The sequence below is a fragment of the Osmia bicornis genome, chromosome 4 (genome assembly GCF_907164935.1).
Source record: "Osmia bicornis bicornis chromosome 4, iOsmBic2.1, whole genome shotgun sequence".
In the NCBI taxonomy this organism is placed as follows: domain Eukaryota; kingdom Metazoa; phylum Arthropoda; class Insecta; order Hymenoptera; family Megachilidae; genus Osmia; species Osmia bicornis.
In genome coordinates this window covers 6077206-6098987 of record NC_060219.1, presented here as the reverse complement: position 1 = coordinate 6098987, position 21782 = coordinate 6077206, and the positions used below count along the sequence as shown (strand labels likewise).

At 40.9% G+C, this 21782-nt stretch overlaps 1 protein-coding gene across 5 annotated transcripts in view; it reads left to right on the top strand.

Annotated features, from left to right (window-relative positions):
* LOC114879656 (semaphorin-2A) overlaps window positions 1-21309 on the top strand; it is a 364739-nt gene extending 343430 nt beyond the window's left edge. For all 5 annotated transcript variants that reach the window (XM_046285367.1, XM_046285366.1, XM_046285368.1 and 2 more), the window contains 8 exons: window positions 5693-5755; window positions 6187-6294; window positions 7192-7462; window positions 11551-11781; window positions 12071-12484; window positions 13252-13528; window positions 13846-14293; window positions 14525-21309. In XM_046285367.1, the coding sequence (XP_046141323.1) occupies window positions 5693-5755; window positions 6187-6294; window positions 7192-7462; window positions 11551-11781; window positions 12071-12484; window positions 13252-13528; window positions 13846-14293; window positions 14525-14599 (1887 nt within the window). In that variant the 3' untranslated portion in view covers window positions 14600-21309. The remainder of the gene's footprint in view (window positions 1-5692; window positions 5756-6186; window positions 6295-7191; window positions 7463-11550; window positions 11782-12070; window positions 12485-13251; window positions 13529-13845; window positions 14294-14524) is intronic.
* Window positions 21310-21782: the final 473 nt, after the last annotated feature.

Below are 21782 nucleotides of genomic sequence, written 5' to 3'. Positions count from 1 at the left end.
GATAATGGCGGAAAAATTATGGTGTTTCGTCTGAGGAACCGTCCACCAGAACTTGTCAGTGGGGCTGAAGTGAACGGTCCCTGTCCCAGACGCCTGGGTTCTACATATATTCTCAGATGTTATATATCATCATCATTTTCATTGAATCTTACGCTTTAAATTGATATACTGTAAGCGATATTTTTCGAAATTTTTATGTCATCAAATTAAACGAAATACAAAATGAAGATACATCTGAAAGTTAATTAGAAAATGACACTTCAAAAGGAGGAAAATTTCGTTCCATCGTTGTGTCCTCTGTTTTAAACCATATAATGGTACGTTTAGATTGGACACAGAGTAGACAGTAGGAAGTATCCTGGCAACTTGCACCTGCTCTCTCCCATTCTCTGTTTCCTTTCCTCTTTCAACGTCTGAAGTTGTACGGGTCTCTTGGTCTCCGGCTGCTTGCTCGAGAACTTTCTGCTGCTCTTTAGTGAATTAAGGAGTGGAGAACATAGCCTTTAATCAGAAACCAAGCGAGATTAAGGTGCGTTCCCATTTCGCGAGCTCGTTAACGGTTCTCTGGTAATACGAGAAGTTCGTTAGAAAAAAAAACGACTTGGAAGGAGTTCTGATATCGGGGCTGTAAGCTGAAATTGAACCGTTAGAAGAATTGTCGGTTCAAGTTTGTGCCTCGTATGGTTCTTTCTTCACTTATTTGATAGATCTTTGATCAATACCAAAAGAAAACTTCTTCCTTTGTTGCAATATTTCATTCTTCGTTAATTCTTCTTCATTTTTAAAAAATTTTTTTATTTTAATCACGAGAAGGAGTTTACGATATCTGGCGTTATTAAATTACATTTAGGAGGACAGTGCAACGGACGTGTTAGGTGCTAATATTAATCGAACGTAATGGAGGGAAAATTTTACGAGTTACATAAGCTTTTATGTTAGCCACTCCGGTGGTAATGGAAAAAGGTCGCGAGCCGAATACGATATTAGATTCCACGGCTCATTTTGTCGTGGTTTTATCGTGGTTGCCATAGCTCGAATGAGCGTTCTTAATTAACAACGTACCGGTCACCGTGTGTACCAGAAATCACCATGTTTTACGATCCACGTTTTACTGGAAAACAGCCATCGAAACCTTTTATGGTTTTACGTGCAAAATTTGTTGCAGGCCTCGCCCTCCCCAGAGAGGTGCTTTCAAAATTTAATCGCACACGTACAAATTTGTAATCACTTTGGTTAATTACCTGAATTTCTGATTTATGAAACAAATTGAATAAGTGCCAAAGGTATACACCCCCTTAAATACAATCGTAGCAATTAAACTGAGCGCGCCAATATTTCTTCGATCCATTATAATTCCAGACCCTTTCAGAATTTTTATAGAACACTTGCAACTTCAAATATAACTTCTTTCTCCCCGTAGCAACTGAACTACACTCCTAAAGTTCGACCCACTTCGAAAACACGCCGTGTAATTATTAAGAAGCTCCTCCGGCACGGGAAAGAACAATACGGATGAGACAGAAAGCGAGTCCCTTGATGGATCAATGATTTCAGCTTCGCAATCTTTCTCTTTCGCAAAGTACCCCACCGTTGCACCCTTTCCGTGTACCCAATACCATTAACATGTTTCATTTCACCCGACCCTTCGATGAACGTTTAAAAGAGAAGAGTTTGAACTCGGCCAACCTCGACTTACATCTTCGATCGGTTCCTCCCTTTGGAAATACATTCTGGAAGTAGAGATTTTACCCGAAGTATAATCTTGAAAAAATTCTTATTTAACGAATGAAAACTGTGTATCCTTTCCTTTCGTTTTTCATCGCTTTCCCGCAACACAGATACCGTAATGTGTACACGCGATTCCACGCTCGTTCGAACGTGTAATCGTACAATCGGCGGAACGCGTGACGGTGTTATTGTTGCACGCGTTCGCGAGTACTCTGTTTAAACACAGGCTCGGTTTGCGACTGATTACGCATTCGTGTGCGTGTGCATCCACCTGTGGACCTCCCTCTTGTACTGTCGCCGTTCCCCTTGCACGTGCACCATTCGCACAATCGTGCGCGTGTTTGTGGATCATTATATATTCGAGATGTATACGCGAACACGAAGCCGACTCGTGCGACTGTTTACGTACAAGCGTGTTTGTGATCGTACGCGTGTGATTACCGAGTGTCGTGCATGTACAGCTACGATCGAACGTTTCCGTGATTGTCGAACGTGTTAGTATGTATTGGGATTCGTATTCGTAGGTGTTCAGGGTAGATTGAAGGAGGGATGTATTAGATAAATTTTCGTCGTGTCAGATTTTCGAAGATTCCGAATCCTTCATTTAACCCTTTCGCTGCCACGCGAATTTTTGAACTTGCACCAGTGGGCCAGAATACAAATTTCATATTAAAAATTTTATAATGGCAAAGGACTGCGAAATATATTAAAATAACGGTACAATCTTGCCAATAGCACATTTTTCTTAGTGGTGGTCACCGGTGACCGCCATGGCCCAAATGAGAAGACAAGCGCCGGTCCCATGGGATCACCGTGGCAGCGAAATGGTTAACACTATCTACCAGGAGATTATTATTAAGCTTTCTGACAGTATCGGCTGCTGAAGAAAAAGTAATTAATAACATTTTGATTATTACAAATTCACGTATAAGTCAATTGAAATAATGATAATTAGATGTACTTTAATTAAGAAGAAATTGAAAAGAAAGGTTACACCTTTTAGTTTTTAATTAATGTTAATTATACGGTGGTCGTTTGTATCTATTTAATTTCTGGCCGATGGATAATGCGTTAATATGACAAATTAATAATGAACATTTTTGAATGTACTTTTTTACGGTATTAATCTTCAACTGCACCTGTGTCCTCTGCAATGCAAATTTTATTTTGCGTTCTACATTCTGCTGTATCGAATTAATGTAACAAAAGGGTCACTTGTTTGGTGTTTTTATACGAGGACAGTGAGATAAAATGGATTAAGATAATTAAACTAAAGCGACTCTGTACTTTTATACGTTATTTAACTGACCCTTTTTGATACTAGGTATCTACATATTACATTCGTATGCAAATTGCAAATGTTGTATTGCAATTTCTATAGTGAATTATGATTCGTGGACACTTTATTACTCGACAAAACTTAATACTTAATTTTTATTCTGTTATTCGAGGGGACGTGGTAATAACACATCTAGTTTTTCATTCTCTGCAACCAAGCCCCAAAGGTATAATTTAAAGACGTTTTTTTACGCAAACGTAGAACTTTCAATGAATAAGGAAAATTATGGTAAAGTAGGTGCAAATGTTTTCGTTGTAATTGTACCTGTTACATTTCATTAACGAGTACATATTAAGAAACATGTCGATAACACGGTACGGGAAAACTAGTTGCATAATGTATTTATGAGTTGCAATAACAACGGGTCAAGGAAAACAGAAAGTGTTAATTATCTGACAACGTTGAGGAAATTCTGTTTTTATTCATGTTCAGTGTTATGAATAAAAAGCGTAGAAAATTTCCTAACAGAAAACAGAGAGAGAAACAATGTGAGTTGCGTGGTTCTGGAGAAGAGATGAAGATTTTTATCATACGTGTTACCGGAGCGTTGAAAACGAAAATAGAACGAATAAAGGATCCATGAATTTGATTCTTAAACGGGTTAAAATTTCCTTGGAACGTGCTCGAGGTGTCGGGCGATTGCAATCGAGGTGAATATAGAAAAGGTTCGATAGGCGAGTGTAAATCGCGAAGTTGCAGCGACGAAAGCTCGTCGAATGGAATTCCTCGCAGGAATTCCATTTTACACAGCAGTTGCCGCGAGCCAGATGATTCGATTTCGTTCGAGACGATTCATTCTGTCTAACAATTTTCTACGCTCGCCAGCAACCTATTGCCGCATCAAAGATCGCAACTTGTCTTCGAAGCGTGCCACATTGCAAACGTACAACTCATCCTGATCACCAAGGAATCTATCATTTTTACAACTACAGTAATTCTTTCAAATTTATTCAATTTATATGCAAAGCAGACTCGTCGTAAAATTTCCCTGCTTCCAGTGCGCTCTTTCACTGTCTTTCGCATCGGTCGGGCAACAAATAACGCGAGGATGCGTGCACCTCGCAAAAACAATTCTTTCGTTAATTTATTAGCCGTAGATCACTGTCAGCGGGCGCTGTTTCGGCTTTTCACGGGGGCCAGGACAATTTCGAGGATCGACGCGGTTTCTGGCGGTGACACTAGCGGGGGAGCGGCACGCGACGTCCGCAGGAGATCGATCGTTAAGGCCAACGCGTTTCGGACGATTGACCGTACAAACGAACCACTTCCTTTTCCGGATCGTGTCTACCACCTCTGGCACACGGAATGGTCGGGCCGAAAGGGAGGAAGCGTCCTTCGACGGCGTCCAAATGTATGGTCGAAGGGTCTTCGACTCGCGGTTTCCGTTTCTTTAAATTGCGTTAAGGTACTTTATTAGCCAACCCGTATCTAAGATTGAAAATCGTGAGAAGGGAGCTATAGCATTTAGACTTTCTGTCACTTTTGTACAGGCCAAACGGTAAGAATTATCGAAAAAATTTTTGCGCCATTGTGTTTAGTGAGTCAAAATCTCAACGAATGGCCGAAATTTTTGCGCCCTTAAACTCTAGTGCACTTTAGCTTGTTTGAGAAAAGGTTTTGCTTGTAAAATCACTGCAAAAATTTGCAAATTTCTTGACGATTTTTATACATCGTATCGGTGCTCGAGTTGCACGTTACGCGATAAAAATTCCCGAAGAAACGGGGACGAACGGGTAGAGCACTGTTGCCGGGTAGCTCGTCGCCGAATCAAGAGTAAAACTTCAAAGAGCTCGACTCTTGTCGCAGGTAAAGACACGTCGTCGGACTTGATAGCCTCCTCGAGCTTACCCACGGCTCCGTCTGTTGACCTTATTCCGGGTCACATTCGTAACGGAGCTTTCGAAAAGCGCGACTCCGTCTGCGACGGTGTCGCGGAGATCCGCACAATGACACAGAAGTAGCAGCAGCCAGCCTCTTCTTCGCGCTCGCGAAACGTGAAGCACATGCACTCGTGACACCTCTTCGCGTTGTGTAAGGTCGAGATGAAGAAAGCTGGAGCTAGCAGACGGCTGGCAAGCACAGCTAGCGAACGTCAAACGAACGTAAGAATACGTCTCTTTGGCAAAAGAAGCTCGACTAGCGTTCCCGTCTACTGAACGACTCGTAGCTACGACGGCTCCTTCGTCGAAATAGAATTTTCTGGCTGTCGGCTCGTCGCGACGTTCCGCGCCGAGTCATTCCAGGGTAAAGATTCATTTTAACCAGAGTCTGACGTCTCGACGACTGAATCTCTTATCGACCCAACCTGCCTCCTCGAGCGCCCACCGTAAAATGGACGAGTTAACGAACTTTAAAAGTATATCGCCTAATGTGTGCGTTGTTAATTGAGTTCTTGAGGGTCGTTCGATGTTTGTGTTCTTAATGATCGTCCCGTTTCCGGCAGTCCATCCGAACCTACCTTGGGAGATTCAATCTCGCGTCTTAAGCTTGCAATCGCTTCCTTTTGAAACAAGAGTATGATGAGAGAGATAAATTGATAGGGGTTTTGTGTGAACACGTTTCGACGTTACTTTAAGAAGAATCTCCGAATAATGATGATAATTATTTCTTTTTTCTTTGTTACAGAGAGACGCGCTCAACTTGGAGCCCAGCAACGTGGCCAATTGTGTGTCCAAAGGGAAATCAGAGGTAAAAAGAGCATTTTTATTTCTTTCTAGTGTTAATTTGCTCTACCAAGATAACGTTTGATTTCTCTCTTTTCTATCGTATTCTCAAAGATACCGAGAGACTAGTTAAGGCATCCTCTATACCCGTCTCTTATCGCAGCTTCATTCGTATTCATCGCGTACGCTTTGCCGAGGTGTAAAGTCCACGCAAATATTCCCTACGTGACGATAAAACCAATTTATTTTCTGCCCGACGATTCGCCGCGAAATACGCGCCGCGACGTGATCGACCGTGCGACACACCAACCCTTTTTCTCTCGATCTCGTTCTATATAATTTTTGGGAAAAATCCCTATCCACGCGCGTCGAACTCTCTTGTCCTCGCGTTTCCCCACGCTACTTCTTTCGCACGTATCTGTTGAAAATTCAATTTTCTTCCCCTTCTGTTCGTAGCACTTCGACTGTCGGAATCACATAAGGGTGATCCAGCCGATGGGGGATGGCAATCGACTCTACATGTGCGGCACGAACGCTCACTCGCCCAAGGATTGGGTGATTTATGTAAGTATCTCCGTATTTGCTCTTCATTTCGATCGTTTGTTTCGTCAATCTTATTGTTAGTGTTAAACCCCGGATGGCAAGAATTTGGTATTTTCAATGGAGACAATTTTGAAACCTACATTGGAAACGAACTTTTGGGACTGGTTTGATTATTTTTTAAATCTGAATATTTTCTCGCGCTTCTATGTATATACCTATTTGACAAGTGACGGGAGAATATAATAACAGTAAGAATTATTTCAATAATTGGAGTTACCATGGCTTTTAAAATAACAAATTTTCAATCAAAAATGAAAAAAAATATCTATAAATTAAAATGAAAAATGATTTTGTGCACATTTAAGAATGCTTATATCATAAATTCAGATTTTAATCATATTTATATAAGCCATCAAGCGGGGTTGAAAAATGCTTAAGTATCAAAGTATGGAATGTTTCGTAATCTTATTCATTACTATTTAATTTAGTTGTTAATTCGTCCCACGAAATCTGTCGCTAACACAGCACCGTAACAACGGCGTAAGAGTTACGCAGCGCGTTAAATGAATCGCGAGTTCAAGTACCCGTGTAATGAAGTCAAAGAATATATTGGTCTCGCTTTGTCGAAGATTACGACTCCCGTGCGTGTAATAGAGTCCTCTGCAGTAACGTGTAACTTTTGCGTGGAAACGCGTTACTTTGTTTCCGAATTTTCGAAGCTCGCAACGCGTTGAATCAATGTTGAAGTACGATGAATTTTAAACAAACATTGCGACGTAACTGTTGGCGAAATTTCAAGGGATTTTACTGAAAGTCACAAATGGCACATAGCAATGTAAAGCGAAATAAACAGATGTAAATTGTTTCGTGTACGGGTGTTTACGTAATTGGACCGTGTCTTCTTTTTTTTTTTAACAGAGCAATTTGACCCACTTACCCCGTCACGAGTTCGTCCCCGGCGTTGGAATGGGCATAGCAAAGTGCCCTTACGATCCAGCGGACAATTCGACAGCGGTCTGGGTGGAAAAGGGCAATCCTGGGGACCTGCCAGCTCTTTATTCCGGCACCAATGCCGAATTCACGAAAGCCGATACCGTAATCTTTCGTACGGACCTCTACAATTTAACCACCGGTCGCAAGGCCTTCAGCTTTAAGAGGACGTTGAAGTACGACTCGAAATGGCTGGACAGTAAGTACTCTTCTGCTCGGCAATTTCTTCTTCTTCCTCGTCTTCTTTTTGATCTTAAACGAGACAATATCCATGGAATTAGTGCTCTGTCTGCTTACGGAACTGTTCTGCGCGAACCCTAACGAGAGACGAAATTGTCGTAATAACGCATTAAATTCGAAACCTTTGCAATTCGAGATTTAAAAGTATCCATTTCAAAGGAAGAAGAAACTTCCATTTTTCTCTACTGAATCTGCCTATTGACGACTATTCTTTCTAGCTCAATTATCCTAATTAACGTTTAGAAACATTCGAGGAAAATGATAATCATTACATTTTGAGGCGGGCCCCTTCATATATACGACATAAAAAAAGTACCTCAAATAAAATTTATAAAATTAACATTAAAGCTTGTATAACTAATTTAGATTTGCATTTACATCGATTAATATTCAAGTAAACATTACTCTTCTTGCATTCTCAGGTTCAGGGACGGCCCTGATTACAGAATACGTAGCATAACTCATCGTCAGACCCCGTGGCAAGTAGTATAAGTCGGTATATGGTCAAACGGTCTCCGATTAGAGGGTGAGATACTATAAAATCACAAATAATAAGTGTATAAACAGTTTTAATCAGAAAATTAAACAATGCCTAATAGTTGAAAATGAAGCTCGCATACTGTCGTAAGTAGTATTGGTCGGCGTATGGTCAGACGAGTAGTATAAATTGCGAGGAAACGGTACAGGAGCGCGTTTAAAACGGATTATTTTAAGTCTTACCACGGTACTCGGAAAAGGTAAGAATTTTTTACAGCTTGCTCCATTACGAAAGAAACTTTCATTAAAATTCGAAGACGGCCTTTTCCTAGAAATATTTGAAGGATTGCAATTGGAAAAAAGAGCCTTCTCGTTACGAAACGAGATTCTTTGAAGTCTCGAATGTCGAAGAAATGGGTACCGTGCTTAAATAGTTACATAAAAAGCCGTCGATACGGTGTTGGTTGTTCCGGGAAAGGAGCGAAGGGCTGACAGCTTCGTCTTTGAACGCTGTAAGGGTTTTCACGGAAAACCGTGTAAAGAAAATTGCCGTGGTGTTTGTTCGCGCGCGAGAGGGTTTGAGATAGAAAACTGTTCGAAGGGTAACACGACGTGGGTTGGTATATGATCAGACTTTACAAAAGGGGTTGCAGTTCCGAGAAGCAGGGTAGTAATAAAATAACACCTTTCCACGATTTTCCTTTCGCTAAATGTTCCTGCATGGCGAACTTTCTGTACAAAGAAAGCATGGAAGTCTTTCGGCTCGCTGTAGAAACTCCCCCTTTCTTCAAGAATCGATTTTTAATCAGTTTTGGCGATCGAACGAGGGATGGAAAGGGGTTGAGATTATTGTTCGCAGCTCGATTTTTCGTTAGCCTGCAAAACATCGATTGGAATTCGAGAGGGAAGAAATTGGAAAATGTAGATTAGAACGTGTTCTGGATGCCGAATCGTGGAACACGGTAATCGGATCGAAACGGGGCGGAGAAGCTATGGTTTGTTTGGGTTACGACCGGTCGTGATTGTGTTTTATAGCTTTATAGTTCCGTAGCGATAGTAACAATTACTATCGAAGAAAATAAAAAAAGAACGTAAATAGTAATGATTAAAATTCAGTAGTTCGAGGCTGAATTTTAAAATATGGTATCAATATTTTTTTCCAATGCACGGTTTGATATTCGAGAGAAAGCGAAAGCTGAATCGCTGCGTGTTTTTTCCTTCATGCGGTCGTTCGCGAAACAATTTCATTTGCGCCGCGTGCTACGAGCGTTCTTTACGGTTAATTGGGAAGGCGGGATCATAAATCCCCGGCAAAGTTATCAATTAATTTCAACTCGGTCCCGTGTATCTCGTCTACCGTATTTCTCTTGCGGCAACGCGCGAGCCTCGCGAAATAATAGCGGCGCGAACTAGTTGCCTTATATTTCTCAGGAGGGTGCTGCTCTCCGTCCTCGAATCGTGCCGTCATTCGACCTCGCTTCGACCCGTTCCCTTATAGCCCGTCGTTGACTCGCGTGGAGGGTCGTCAGAACGAAAGGAGCGAAACGAGGTGAAGGAGAAGCCAACCACTCTCGCGCCCACTTTGTATCTTTCCAATTCCTCCCTCCTGCGCCCTGCGTTCGCCATCCACCCTCTCGTGGGATGCATGATTAGCCGTTTGTTTCGTCGTTTAATTTGAAGGCGGTACCCTTTCACCCTCGCCCGAGCGCTTCTCCTGCCCCTTCGCCTTCGTTTTCGATGCCGGGACGTTACCATCAACGGCCATACGCCGCATCGAGTTTGTCTATTAACAGAGGCGTTGATTAAATGCTGGAGGAACCCCGAAGAGACGGATAGGTTCACGTGCTACTCGTAATCCTACTTGCTCCTACCCTCTATCCTTTTTCTACCACCCTCTATCATTCTCTCTCTTCTTTTCTCTTCGCGAAGCAACGTTCCGGGTAAAGTATCTAGAATGAAGATGGATGCGATTTGCGGGCGCGAGCGAGAAATAAAGGATCACGACGAACGAGAGCGTAACACTGAGTAGATAGAGGAAAAAGAAGAGGTCGGTGGATGGGGCTTAACAAGCTCTGAATAACCGACCAACGACCGTCCACTTTCTCGGATCGTTGCCCGTGTCAAATGACGTCCTGACGTTCCTCGGTCATTTGTTTCCTTCCACGGGACGCTTTCATATTTCATTGTGCGCGCAGAGATTCTTGGCTCGCGTACGTTCGAAACCGAAGACACTAGGAATTCGGGAGAATTAATTGTTCACTTGTTAGAGATTGCTTAACGTACTGTCGCGATGCAAATTACCTATGGTAATAGCTATTAAGCGTAGAGACCATTTGGAGCTTCTGACAATAAATTAGTTGCCATGGCAAGATGAATGAAACAAGAAACGAGAGACTTAAGGAAAGTATTGAATTAGTCATCTATGTCTCCTACAACATTCCGATTGATTTGAAACGAGCAATGTAAAAGCATGGAAGCAATTCTTGTTACATTACCAAATAAACGTGTCAAACTCCAAGTACTACAGTACAAGGAGAACTTTTCCAAAAGTTCCAGGACGGTAATTCGTAAATACCGTCGAGACAACGGCCGAGGGGAGAACTTCGAAAGCGAATATTAACCAGTCTCTCGTAATTTGGCGTATTTATTAACGAAGTGTCGTCTCTAATAGCGAACGCGGACGCGAGGGAGTCGCGGAAAATAGAATTTCGTATTTATACTCGGGAACTAAGTTGAAACACGTCTCGCAGCCCTCCGTGGCACTTGTAAACTTTATGAAACTAGCCTCACGGGTGATTTCATTATTCCTGTTACGCGAAATCGAGAGTACCGCGAGAATGTTTTCCTCTCTGTTTTAATAGTACCGTGTTTCATGCCGACAAGAGGCATCCAATCAAAACTCATCGTTCGAGCCGTGTTTCTCTCGAATCGAGACATTTCCTTTTCCTGCCACCCTTTGTTTTCTACCCCTCTGCGTATCCCCGCGCGTCTGCCTTTCTCCTCTTTCGCCATCGCGCCTCAATATATCAAACTTCCACCGGTGAAGCGTCAGACAATCGATTTAATCGGTGAACTGTGAAAGAGATTGCAACCTCCTGCCCCGCGCCTCCGCATAATGTAAAATCGACACTCTCTCTACCCGTCCGGGTCTGTCTGGCACGAATTGCTCTCTCATTTTCCGCTTCTATTAAGATTAAGAGAATTATTCGATCGTATGAAATTTCAATTGACCGTCGCTGGCGACTTCGCGAAGCCAATCGACGAGTTAACTGTCGTTATGAAAAGTCGTAAAAGTGGCAAGAAAAACTTGGACGATTTTTCCGGACTCAAATGAGAGGTAGAAAAGTGGTTTTAATTCCACCTAATATAAAACTTGCTTCTTCGCGTCGTAATTTGAGGTTCTTCAAATGTCCGTTTTATGGTTTACTATTCCGCGTAATTTCTCTGCATTTAACAACTTCCGGTTATCCAGAAGATACGAATTCGTCGTTTCTTGAATCGCGCAGTGTAATTATAAAAATTTCGATAATATCTTGCATTAATTGTTACCGTCTTTTAAACTTGTTTCAGAACCAAATTTCGTGGGATCTTACGATATCGGCAGTCACGTGTTCTTTTTCTTCCGCGAGACAGCAGTGGAATACATAAATTGCGGCAAAAGTGTGTATTCCCGTGTGGCGAGAGTTTGTAAACGGGATACCGGTGGCAAGAACATTCTGTCGCAGAATTGGTCGACTTACCTGAAGGCCAGGTTGAATTGTTCGATCCCTGGTGAATTTCCGTTCTATTTCAACGAAATACGTGAGTATAATTGAAAGTTTAATCTTCAAATTTATTACTAGACTTCCTATATTTCAAAATCCGCCACTTGACCAACTTATCGATATTCACGAAAAATTAATTAGTCACTTAAGGACACTTTCCAAAAATTAGTCGATCACTTAACGAGCACCTAAAAAAATAGCTTAGATTCGGAATAGACTTGGAAAGAATCTTCACCTTTAACGTAACGAGCATCCTGATTTATTATTAATATTTTTGTAAAATAATTACAGGAGATAATTGTTGTTCGAATTGAAATTTTTTCCAGAGAGTATTTACAAAGTACCCGGCGACGATACTCACTTCTATGGCACCTTCACCACTTCGACGAACGGTCTGATGGGTTCAGCGATCTGTTCGTTCCATATCGACGCGATTCAAGAGGCGTTCCGTGGAAAATTCAAAGAGCAGGCGACGAGTAGTAGCGCCTGGCTCCCTGTGTTATCCAACAAAGTTCCTGACCCGCGACCCGGACAATGCGTGAACGACACCGAAACCTTCCCAGACACTGTGTTAAACTTTATCCGATCTCATCCTCTGATGGACTCGGCGATCTCGCACGAGAACGAGAAACCAGTGTTTTACAAACGGGACGTGATGCTCACGCGACTGGTCGTGGACAAACTGCGAATCGATTTTGTGGGCGCCGATCTGGATTACACCGTCTACTATGCTGGATCCAGTAAGTAGTTGTTTCGTTATTATCGTTTTGGAAGTTTAATTGATTAGCAAATTCATTTTGAAAATTCTAATTTGCATTTACATTGCACGTTTCATTTACTTTCAATATTCTACTATAACACGAATTTAATTGAAGACCCATGCATATGTTGGAACATACAACGTGCAACGTGTTTTGCACTGATGTACATTGCACAATTTGTAACATAGAAACTTGGGTAAGATAATCTCAAGAGTACTCCGATCTTCTTGCAGTTAACTCGTACAATGTGCTATTGCTATTGCTAGTTTCACTCCAGAGTTGTCGAATTGTTATTACCGCAAAACTGGCGCACAATCAGAGATCGTACTAAACAGAAATAACAAAAAACACGTTTATGATTCAATCTTGCCTTCTTGTTTTCTATAGTCGATCAATTTATAGTGTAATATCCCTAATTATTAATTAAAATATACACTATCGTGTAGGAGGCTGTTTAGCGGAGTTAATAAATTTATAGGAGCGTTAATTGTATCACCGATTTATTATTTGCTCTATTCGGCATAGCCGTCGTCAGGGAACTGAACTCTCAAACTTTACAAGACACATACAGCCAACTTAGAACATCGCTTGCCTACAATTGTTATTTACAATCTTCTCTCAAATTTCTCAACTAAATATCACCGGTTTTATGTGGTACACCCTAACTTGAACGATGATGTAAATTTGATAGCACTTTAGCTGCCCATGGTGTTAGTTTGCTCAGGCATTATTCTCTTGTGTTTCAGGTGACGGACGGGTACACAAAGTTGTTCAATGGATAGACAACAATGGGGAGTCACACTCTATTCTGTTGGACGTTTTTGACGTGACCCCAGGCGAGCCGATTCAGGCGATGGAGATCTCGAAGGAGCACAAGGCTCTTTACGTCGCGTCTGATCATCGAATAAAACAGATCGACCTGGTGATGTGCACTCGCAGATACGATAACTGTCTACGTTGCGTTCATGATCCTTACTGCGGCTGGGATAAAGACACCAACACCTGCAAACCTTACGAACCTGGGTACGTGCATGATCATTAAGGACATCATTGATTCGTTTTTTAATTTAAGCTTCTAGACTGGCATTTTTTTTTAAATTAATTATTCGATTATACAAAATTCAAAGTGTCAATTTCTGGTGGCAATCAGTGTTCTAAATATAATGGTTAATTAATTAGATAATTAGAGTACTTATCTAATTCTTAAGGGATGAAAATGATAGAAGTGTTTGAAATTTTTAGTAATATTTTTTCTACGATAAAACACATATCTACATTATAAGGTACAACGTCGAAAATATTTCTTTAATTAATTTAATCGTGTTTATTCTGGTTCGCAGCCTTCTTCAGGACGTATCGAATAACACGGCTGACGTTTGCGACAGTAGTGTAGGTAAGAGGAAGCTGGTAGTCACCTGGGGCCAGTCGGTGCATTTGGGTTGCTTCGTGAAGATGCCGGAAGTACTGGCAAATCAGGAAGTCAGATGGTACCACTACAGTAAGGAGAAAGGCAGGTATCAGATAGCTTACAAGTACGGAGCCGGAGGGGACAAATTCATCGAGACGTCCGAGAAGGGCCTGGTGATCGTGGGCGTGAACGAACAAGATGCCGGTAGATACGATTGTTGGCTAGGTGGTTCTCTCCTTTGCTCGTACAACATCACCGTGGACGCGCACAGATGTTCCGCACCCGCCAAATCCAATGATTACCAGAAGATCTACTCGGATTGGTGCCACGAATTCGAGAAATACAAGTCTGCCATGAAGAGCTGGGAAAGAAAACAAGCGGTGAGTTGATAGGAACATTTCTATTTAATGCTTTTGTAATATTTTTCAAATTCACTTTTGCAATTTTTAATTTCTTTTTGTATACTTAACAGTAGATTTATAATTATACAAATTGTAATTGGTATCTGGTAGAGTGGATAAAAATCGGATGAAGAATAACACGGGTCACTCGAAAGCTAAAAATGGGGATAGGAATTACTGAAAGATCCCCGTTCCTTCTTTCTGTTCCAGCAATGCGCCTCGAGGCAGAACGACAGCAATCAAAATCTGCACGCGAACGAGGTGTACGGTACTCCTCTGGTCTGATGGAGTCGTTCGTTGGAGCCGTCGTCGAGCCGAGACCCCGACACGATGCCACATGCGAGCGTCCTGCCGAAGAATCGCGGTCCATCCACGATCAGTTGGACGAGCCTCACTCTCCTTCTGACCGGTTACACCACTGCCTTTGTCCTTCTTGCTGCCGGCGAGTTCTCGCTCGATTGAGATCCACGTCCGTACCAAGAACCGGCAAACGGAACGTCCAAAAACGCGATCGGTCGTTCGGTCGACTCGATCGTTCGAACCAGCTTCGTCCTGATTGGTCTGATCTTTGCCTGGAACGGTGCTCTTTCAAGGCAGTATCGGAGATCGAAAAGACGATCCGATCAGTGGAACGGGAGCGTCGCGACGCGCGGTATTCGTCTCACACGATCGCCATCAAACGACTGCCATTATTATCATTCGCATATATTCAACTTGCCAGAGCGTGAGGATCAATTAAACCTAGTGTCAGTTTTCATTTGTCGACTCTCACGAACACTGTCCACCCTTGTAAATACAAGCACACGACGCTGTCAGAGGATGCCGAGCGGAGAATGAGGAGGATCGATGGCGATTGGCAGCGACGGCGGGCATTTGCCATGTGGGAAAAGTGCGCTTAAACGCGACAGGAAGGGCAAAACTGTGCGGACGGTCGGCGATACGGTTCCTATCCTTTCGTTTCTCGTAGCTGGGAGCAAGGATCCAGACCCCAGACCGTTCTTCGGCAGAATGAAACGACGACGAGCGTGTGCTGCTCGTCGATGATCGAAACGCGGCTCGAATCGAGGCGTCCGTCCGCGAAGCAACCCGTTAGAAACCGGAAATCAATCCTCCTGTTTCCTTAGATCTGTGATACGAACGAGACGAAGCGATCCATCGAGTGGCGAGGTTGCACGGTAACGCGATAACGGAGACCGGGACGAAAGAGAAGATTAGGTATTGTGTACGGACGAGCATCAGCGTAGTTTTAACGAGCCAGAAAACGAGTCACGCCTGGAACACTGTGCTCGTCTATATGTGTATATCGATTATCGCTGTCGAAGAGATAGAGAGGAGAGGAGAATGATAGAAAGGAGAGAATGAAACACGCCACGTCGACGCGTTTTCGAACGTCACGCAGGTTACACATGAGATTATTTCACGGCTATTTAGAATCGCAACCTTTAGATTCTTAACTCTTTTTTTTTCTATCATCAATCATCGATTTCGCGATGTGCACCGTTGCTTGTCTTCGATTCCCATGAATATTCGCGTTCAACCGTCTACCCACTGCATTTATCTTTCTTTTTGTTCTTCTGTTTCTTAGACCATCGATCGATGCTTCTATTCCTTGTCTCGTAGGTTAACGTGTCGAGACTCTTTTGCAGCGATTCGTTTGCAATGGAACGTCTTTAAACCGAGTCGCAATTTGAAGTTTACACGAGCTTTGAAATCAATGCTATGATTAAAATTTCTTAAATATTTTTAGAAATGAAAATTTCACCACAGCAACTATATGGAGAATGGAAACTTTTACATACCCTTAATGATAGTTAGATTTCTAAAATGAAATCGATACACGAAAAATTCGGATTTCAATTTTATTTTTCATTTACATTTGGAATTCGATACACGGTTCGATTTAAAGGTGTTCCCATGTGTTTGGCTGTGATGGAGCTCGTGTTCACGGACATCCTACACATCCCACGATACCGCCGTTATCATTATCAACGTCGAGAATTTTGAAGGTGCTACACAGGTGTGTGCTAAAAATCGGTAAGGCCTGTAAATTGTAAAACCTACTTTACTCTCAGATCAAACTTAGACAGAATTCAGTTAAGACATACCTACATACGCAAGTATGTACCATACGAATCCATCCTCGCCAGATGCACATTCGGGCGGGAAACCCTTTCATATATACCTCGGAGCCTAGAATAGATTAATTCCTGGTTTGCTCATGAATTTTCGCCAGATCGGATCGGGTCTCGATCCAGCGAAATCGTGGAGCAAACTAACGTGAATCGCGGATCAATCGGACAGACGATCGATTAGAGACAATTTCAATATCGACGAGCATCGTCAAGAATTTATAATCGTGACACGGATATAGAGGGTCATTTAAAAAAAAGGGGTTAAAACTTAGGATTTGTAATATTTACTAATGGGGCTAGTGAATAAAATACTTGTAATTTTTATATTTTACAATTTTAACGATATTAATGATAATATTTTTAATCAATCATTTTATTTCTATTACATTTATTATTTTACAAAAAGAATGATTTACGATATTGACCTTAGAATTTATATTAATTAAATTTGCTTATATTAACTTATAAACTTAATTATATTAATTAAAGTTGAAATTAAATTTTCATCCCTTTCTGTAAGTACTTCAATCCACGGAGTCTTCGACCCTTTTTTCAAACACCCTGTACAATTCCGAGCAGCGTATAGCTCGACAAAACAAATATCGTCTAACATACACGTTTTTCTTCGATCAAGAATGTTATTGTCTTGTTCAGACGTTTACTCTAAGTTTCACCGTATCGCGACTAGTGTCGGCGTTCCCTGTGTTTCGTTTCACTTCCGGTTCGGGAACGTCTGCGTGTACATAGGATGGTCATAGTGCATGGTATTTTTATAAAAAATTCTCTCTTCGGAATGACGCAACCGTAGATGCGAGGAATATAATGTTCCTTGCTCTCCGTGACTGCTTTTCTTTCTCATCTTTCTTTTAATCTTTTATAATTTATCGTATACGCATAGAATTAGTTTTATTTTAACTCGTAACGTAGAAGATCGGTGATCACGATTGCTTCTACCAACGGAAATGGATGCTTACCGGTGCTGTATTAAACAATCCGTGGAACGGTCGCTGTTTCCTGAATACCCAGTTCTCGTCGTCGTTGATATTATAAATACAAGTATAGAATATTAAAACCTAGAAACGTTAGAGGGATCGCGATACATTTCAAACAGATTGATTTTAAGTTTATTCTTCGATGGCGGGGAACGACGATCAGAACGAACAGGCGACGATATGATATGAAAAGAAGAAGTTTAATAAAAACGCCGTGTCGGTGATAGTTTTGCTCTTGCCCCTTAGTTTTGTACATAAACGAATGTTCGTATTGTTGAGACGTTCGCGACGCGACCGTTCGTGGCCCGTGAGATTATTTTCCTCTGTCGCGAACAGTATCGCGTGATATAAACAGCAAAACCGGATGTCCGGAAATCGCTCTCTCCCGGGCCGATCGAGGTAGACTCGAGGCGCGCGAACTATTAGTTATTCTTGTACAGAGATTCGGAACGCCGCGCTCGACGATTTTCTGTTCTGTATCTATCGCGTCGCCGGCATATAAAAAGAAAAAAAATAATACATAATACAGTCGATTAGTAAGAGATTAATCGTACGAATGTGAGATAGTAATTAAGAACGAGTGGACGGAATGAAAATAAAAGGATGACGGGGATTCGCATCATTTCTTAATTTTCTGTTTTGTATAAAAATGAATTATTAATTACAGTATCGTGTATCCTTTTTATTTTATTATTTGATTGATTCATTTCTATACGAAACAGTTGATTAACAAAATGATGCGCTATTCGAATATTAATGTAACTGTACGTGTAAATGAAAGCAGAAAGCGAGACCATAGGTGTGTAAGATTAATTACAGTAATCGGTAACTTAATCCTCAAGTATGTACTTATTATGAGCTTCAAAACAAGTATTGAATAGTATTATGTCGTAAGGTTAAGGATTTAATTTTTGAGTAATAATGACATGGGGGGTGGCATACCGGGATTACCTTAGAATATACGCATTCCGTGCAAGCGGATCGACGTGAATCGCAATTAAAAAATCACCATCGAATTCGTCGAAGAATTTTTCTTCTTCGAGTCGTCGGGTTAAATTTCTCGATGATCTACATATATTAAAATGATATGTCTATAAATATGTAAAATAAGATACAGCTCATTAATTTTAATAATCCTTATAAAGGTCAATATCCGATGAGAGATAATATGAATTGTAATTATTATTTTTTTAATAACAGATACAATATTTCATGTAGATCTTCATAACTAAATCTAAGTTCATAAAATTATCCAGAATTATCTAAAATTATCCATTGACATTTAGGAAAGTTATTGAAATCGATGAAGTGCATCCTATTTTGCATAATTACCGATTCAGGTCGATTCTCGTGGTACGGAACACGTTCGTGACGATTGAAATCACTTCTACCGGTTGTTCAAGCATATTCCAAACAAAGTAATCGTCGTGTGCTTGAACGTAACCGAGCAGAAAGGTTGGAGGATCGTTGAACGAAGTGAGAATGAGAGAGACTGAATACGGATGCGCGTGTGTCTTGACGGAAAGATACGTAAAGAAGTAACCTATATCTATATCGTGTGTCTGAGAAGAAGTTATTAAAAGGAGAAGAGAAGGAATAAGAAAAAACAAAAAGAACGAACAAAATATAATATAAAGATAAAGGAGGACAAGGTCACAGATAAAATAATGGATCTTGAGCCCAAGAGTCCCTCGTGTACGCGTCGATGGTCTGCAACGAAACGACTCAAGAGAAATCGATTAATCGAACGCCAATTAATAAAGGTCTTATGTGACTGTTCGCACCCTCGACGAATGCACGTACAGGCTCTGTCGAGTACGAGTCGGCGTGATCACGGAAAGCAATCTAAGATGAACCTAACGTTGTTAGATATATTATTTGTAAGACTATCGGAGTACTGTATATTGCGCTAACACGATGGCGATTGCGGAACCGGAAAACGGTGATTAACCCATTGACGACATTAAATATTATTACGTCCTTCGCGACTGACCTCCGATGCAGTATCTGAGCAATATCTGAGCAAGAAATTAAATTTTCTAAATTTTATCCTATTTATTTAAATATGGAAAACTTTCCTTTAGAAATTTCGAAGTCATATTATATATATATTTTCACGTTTCATAGATCTGGGTCACAATTGACCCGACTACGGTGGTTCCAGGGCAGTCAATTTGTATCAAAGGACGATCGTCAGTGAGTTAAGCTGACGAGATTGGAATGTAGCGATCTTGAATGGTGACACGAGTGTCGTTCGTAAATCAATCAAACGGAAGGCATACACGAATCTGCGTATCCGCATGGAAATACGACAGTCTAGGAACGGTTGGGGGACCATCGTGTACGTGTAACTCCGATCAATTCGATTCCGCTTTGACGATCGTGTTAGACACTGTAGGTTATAGATCGATTTAGCGTATGAGAAGACAGTTACTCGAGGCAATGAGAGAACGAGAGAATGGCGAGGAGACATAGGAAGAAAGAGAACGCCCTAAATGAAAAAAAAAAAAACACTTAACTACGATGACTTATTACTACGATATAAGGAGGGAGAGTAGGGTAGCCGATAACGACTAATTCAAAATATATCATTAGGACTAGCCGACGACTGTCTTAGGTTCTCTAGATTTTTCTGTACGGGATCGAGTTTTTTTTTCATTTTCTGGTGAACATGGGTGGGGGGGAGATGGGGTGATCTACAGAAAACGACATTTTTAACCCGCTTCTTTGTAACTCTCACGCTTGTCCATTCCCTTTTCATTTTTTCTATAGAATTTTCCAATAAAACCTTCAAGATTTTTGTTTCCGTAATAAAATATGAAACATTTTAAAATAGAAATTTTTTTTTATTTTATACATCGACCTATATAATCAGCACAGGGATTTTTTACAAAATTTTTATCATTATCATAATCATCATCAAGATCATAAGTAATGTTGTACATTTGGGAAGCAGATTAATAATATTTTAAAGGTAATATTGGAAAATCCTGTAACGCGTTCCCTTTTAATATCGTTTTAACGACAATCCTCATCGTGATGGAGAAATTTTGATAATGAGAGAGAGAGATATATATAAAAGTTGTATGTATGCACGCATGAAAGAGAGAAAGCGAGATGAATCATTTCGAAATTCCTTTAACGTTATTACCATTGTGTCGTCATTGCCGTCGAGTTTTATTCCGCCCTTTGTTCATCCTGCCACTTTTGTATCTCTTTTTTTACCTTTCGTTGGTCTTTTCCCTTTATATTATGCTCGTCCTTCTCGACTACAGTGATCAAGGGTAGAAAATAGGGTCGGATGAAAGGTACACCGTGAATCCGAGGATCTATTTTACTTTACGATCGAGGAAATTTTGCCTCGAATCAAAAGAGGCGTGGTTTACGCTTCGATAATTCTTTCTATTTCGTCGAATCATCGAAATCGATCCTTTGTTGATGTTCCATTGAAATATTCCGTTTGAACAGCAGTAGTTTATGTAACACGGTTAAAGAGGCATTTCCTTTCTTCCCCTTTTTAGCATAACAATAGAATTCTTTCAGGAACTGAAATTGATTTTATCAAATTTGATCGGTGATTAGATTGGTTTTTATATGGATCCACGGTGTACTTGTCTCGACGTCGAGAAACTCACACGTATCATCGATCATCATCGTTGAACACACGACTGTAGACACATTTATTTAGTTCGAACAACTTCGTACGGTAAGAGACCCTTTAGATATTCACCTAATACCTAAACCTAAACATCCAATCGCTATTTTTATCAAAACAAAAAAAAAACATGTTAAAAATCTTTAATAGTTATCCATTGTTCACTATTGCTATAATAAAGTTTTGCTTTAATAAACGATGGATTCGTACGTGTTATTCATTCGCTGGCACTTTTAACGAAAATAAATTAAAAAGACAAAGTTGCTAAATAATGCTATAATTGCAACTGATCAATCGGGGTAAGTACATTTTATAAATTATTCAAAATATAAGAGTAATTGCAAATAGGTTATTTGCTAATGATAATTAATAGGTGTAGTAATAGACACTTTGCGTCTAATTATCGCGAATAAATCTATCTCGAAATCCCTGGCGACGATTCGTTCGTGTTAGCAAGATCGACGATTGCAATAAAAAAGAAGGGTAGCTAGAGCAACGGGTTCGAGATTTACGTTTGAATCGTGTCCGCTATTCTACTCGACCATTGCCCGATCAATAGAGCAAGCTGAACTTCAGGCTATCCCTCGAGTTTGAATAATTACGTGCAACTACCAACTCGCCAAGGGAATTACGCGGCCCATCTATACATAGGTTGCATTCACTGAACTTACGTAGTCTCGGTCGACTTC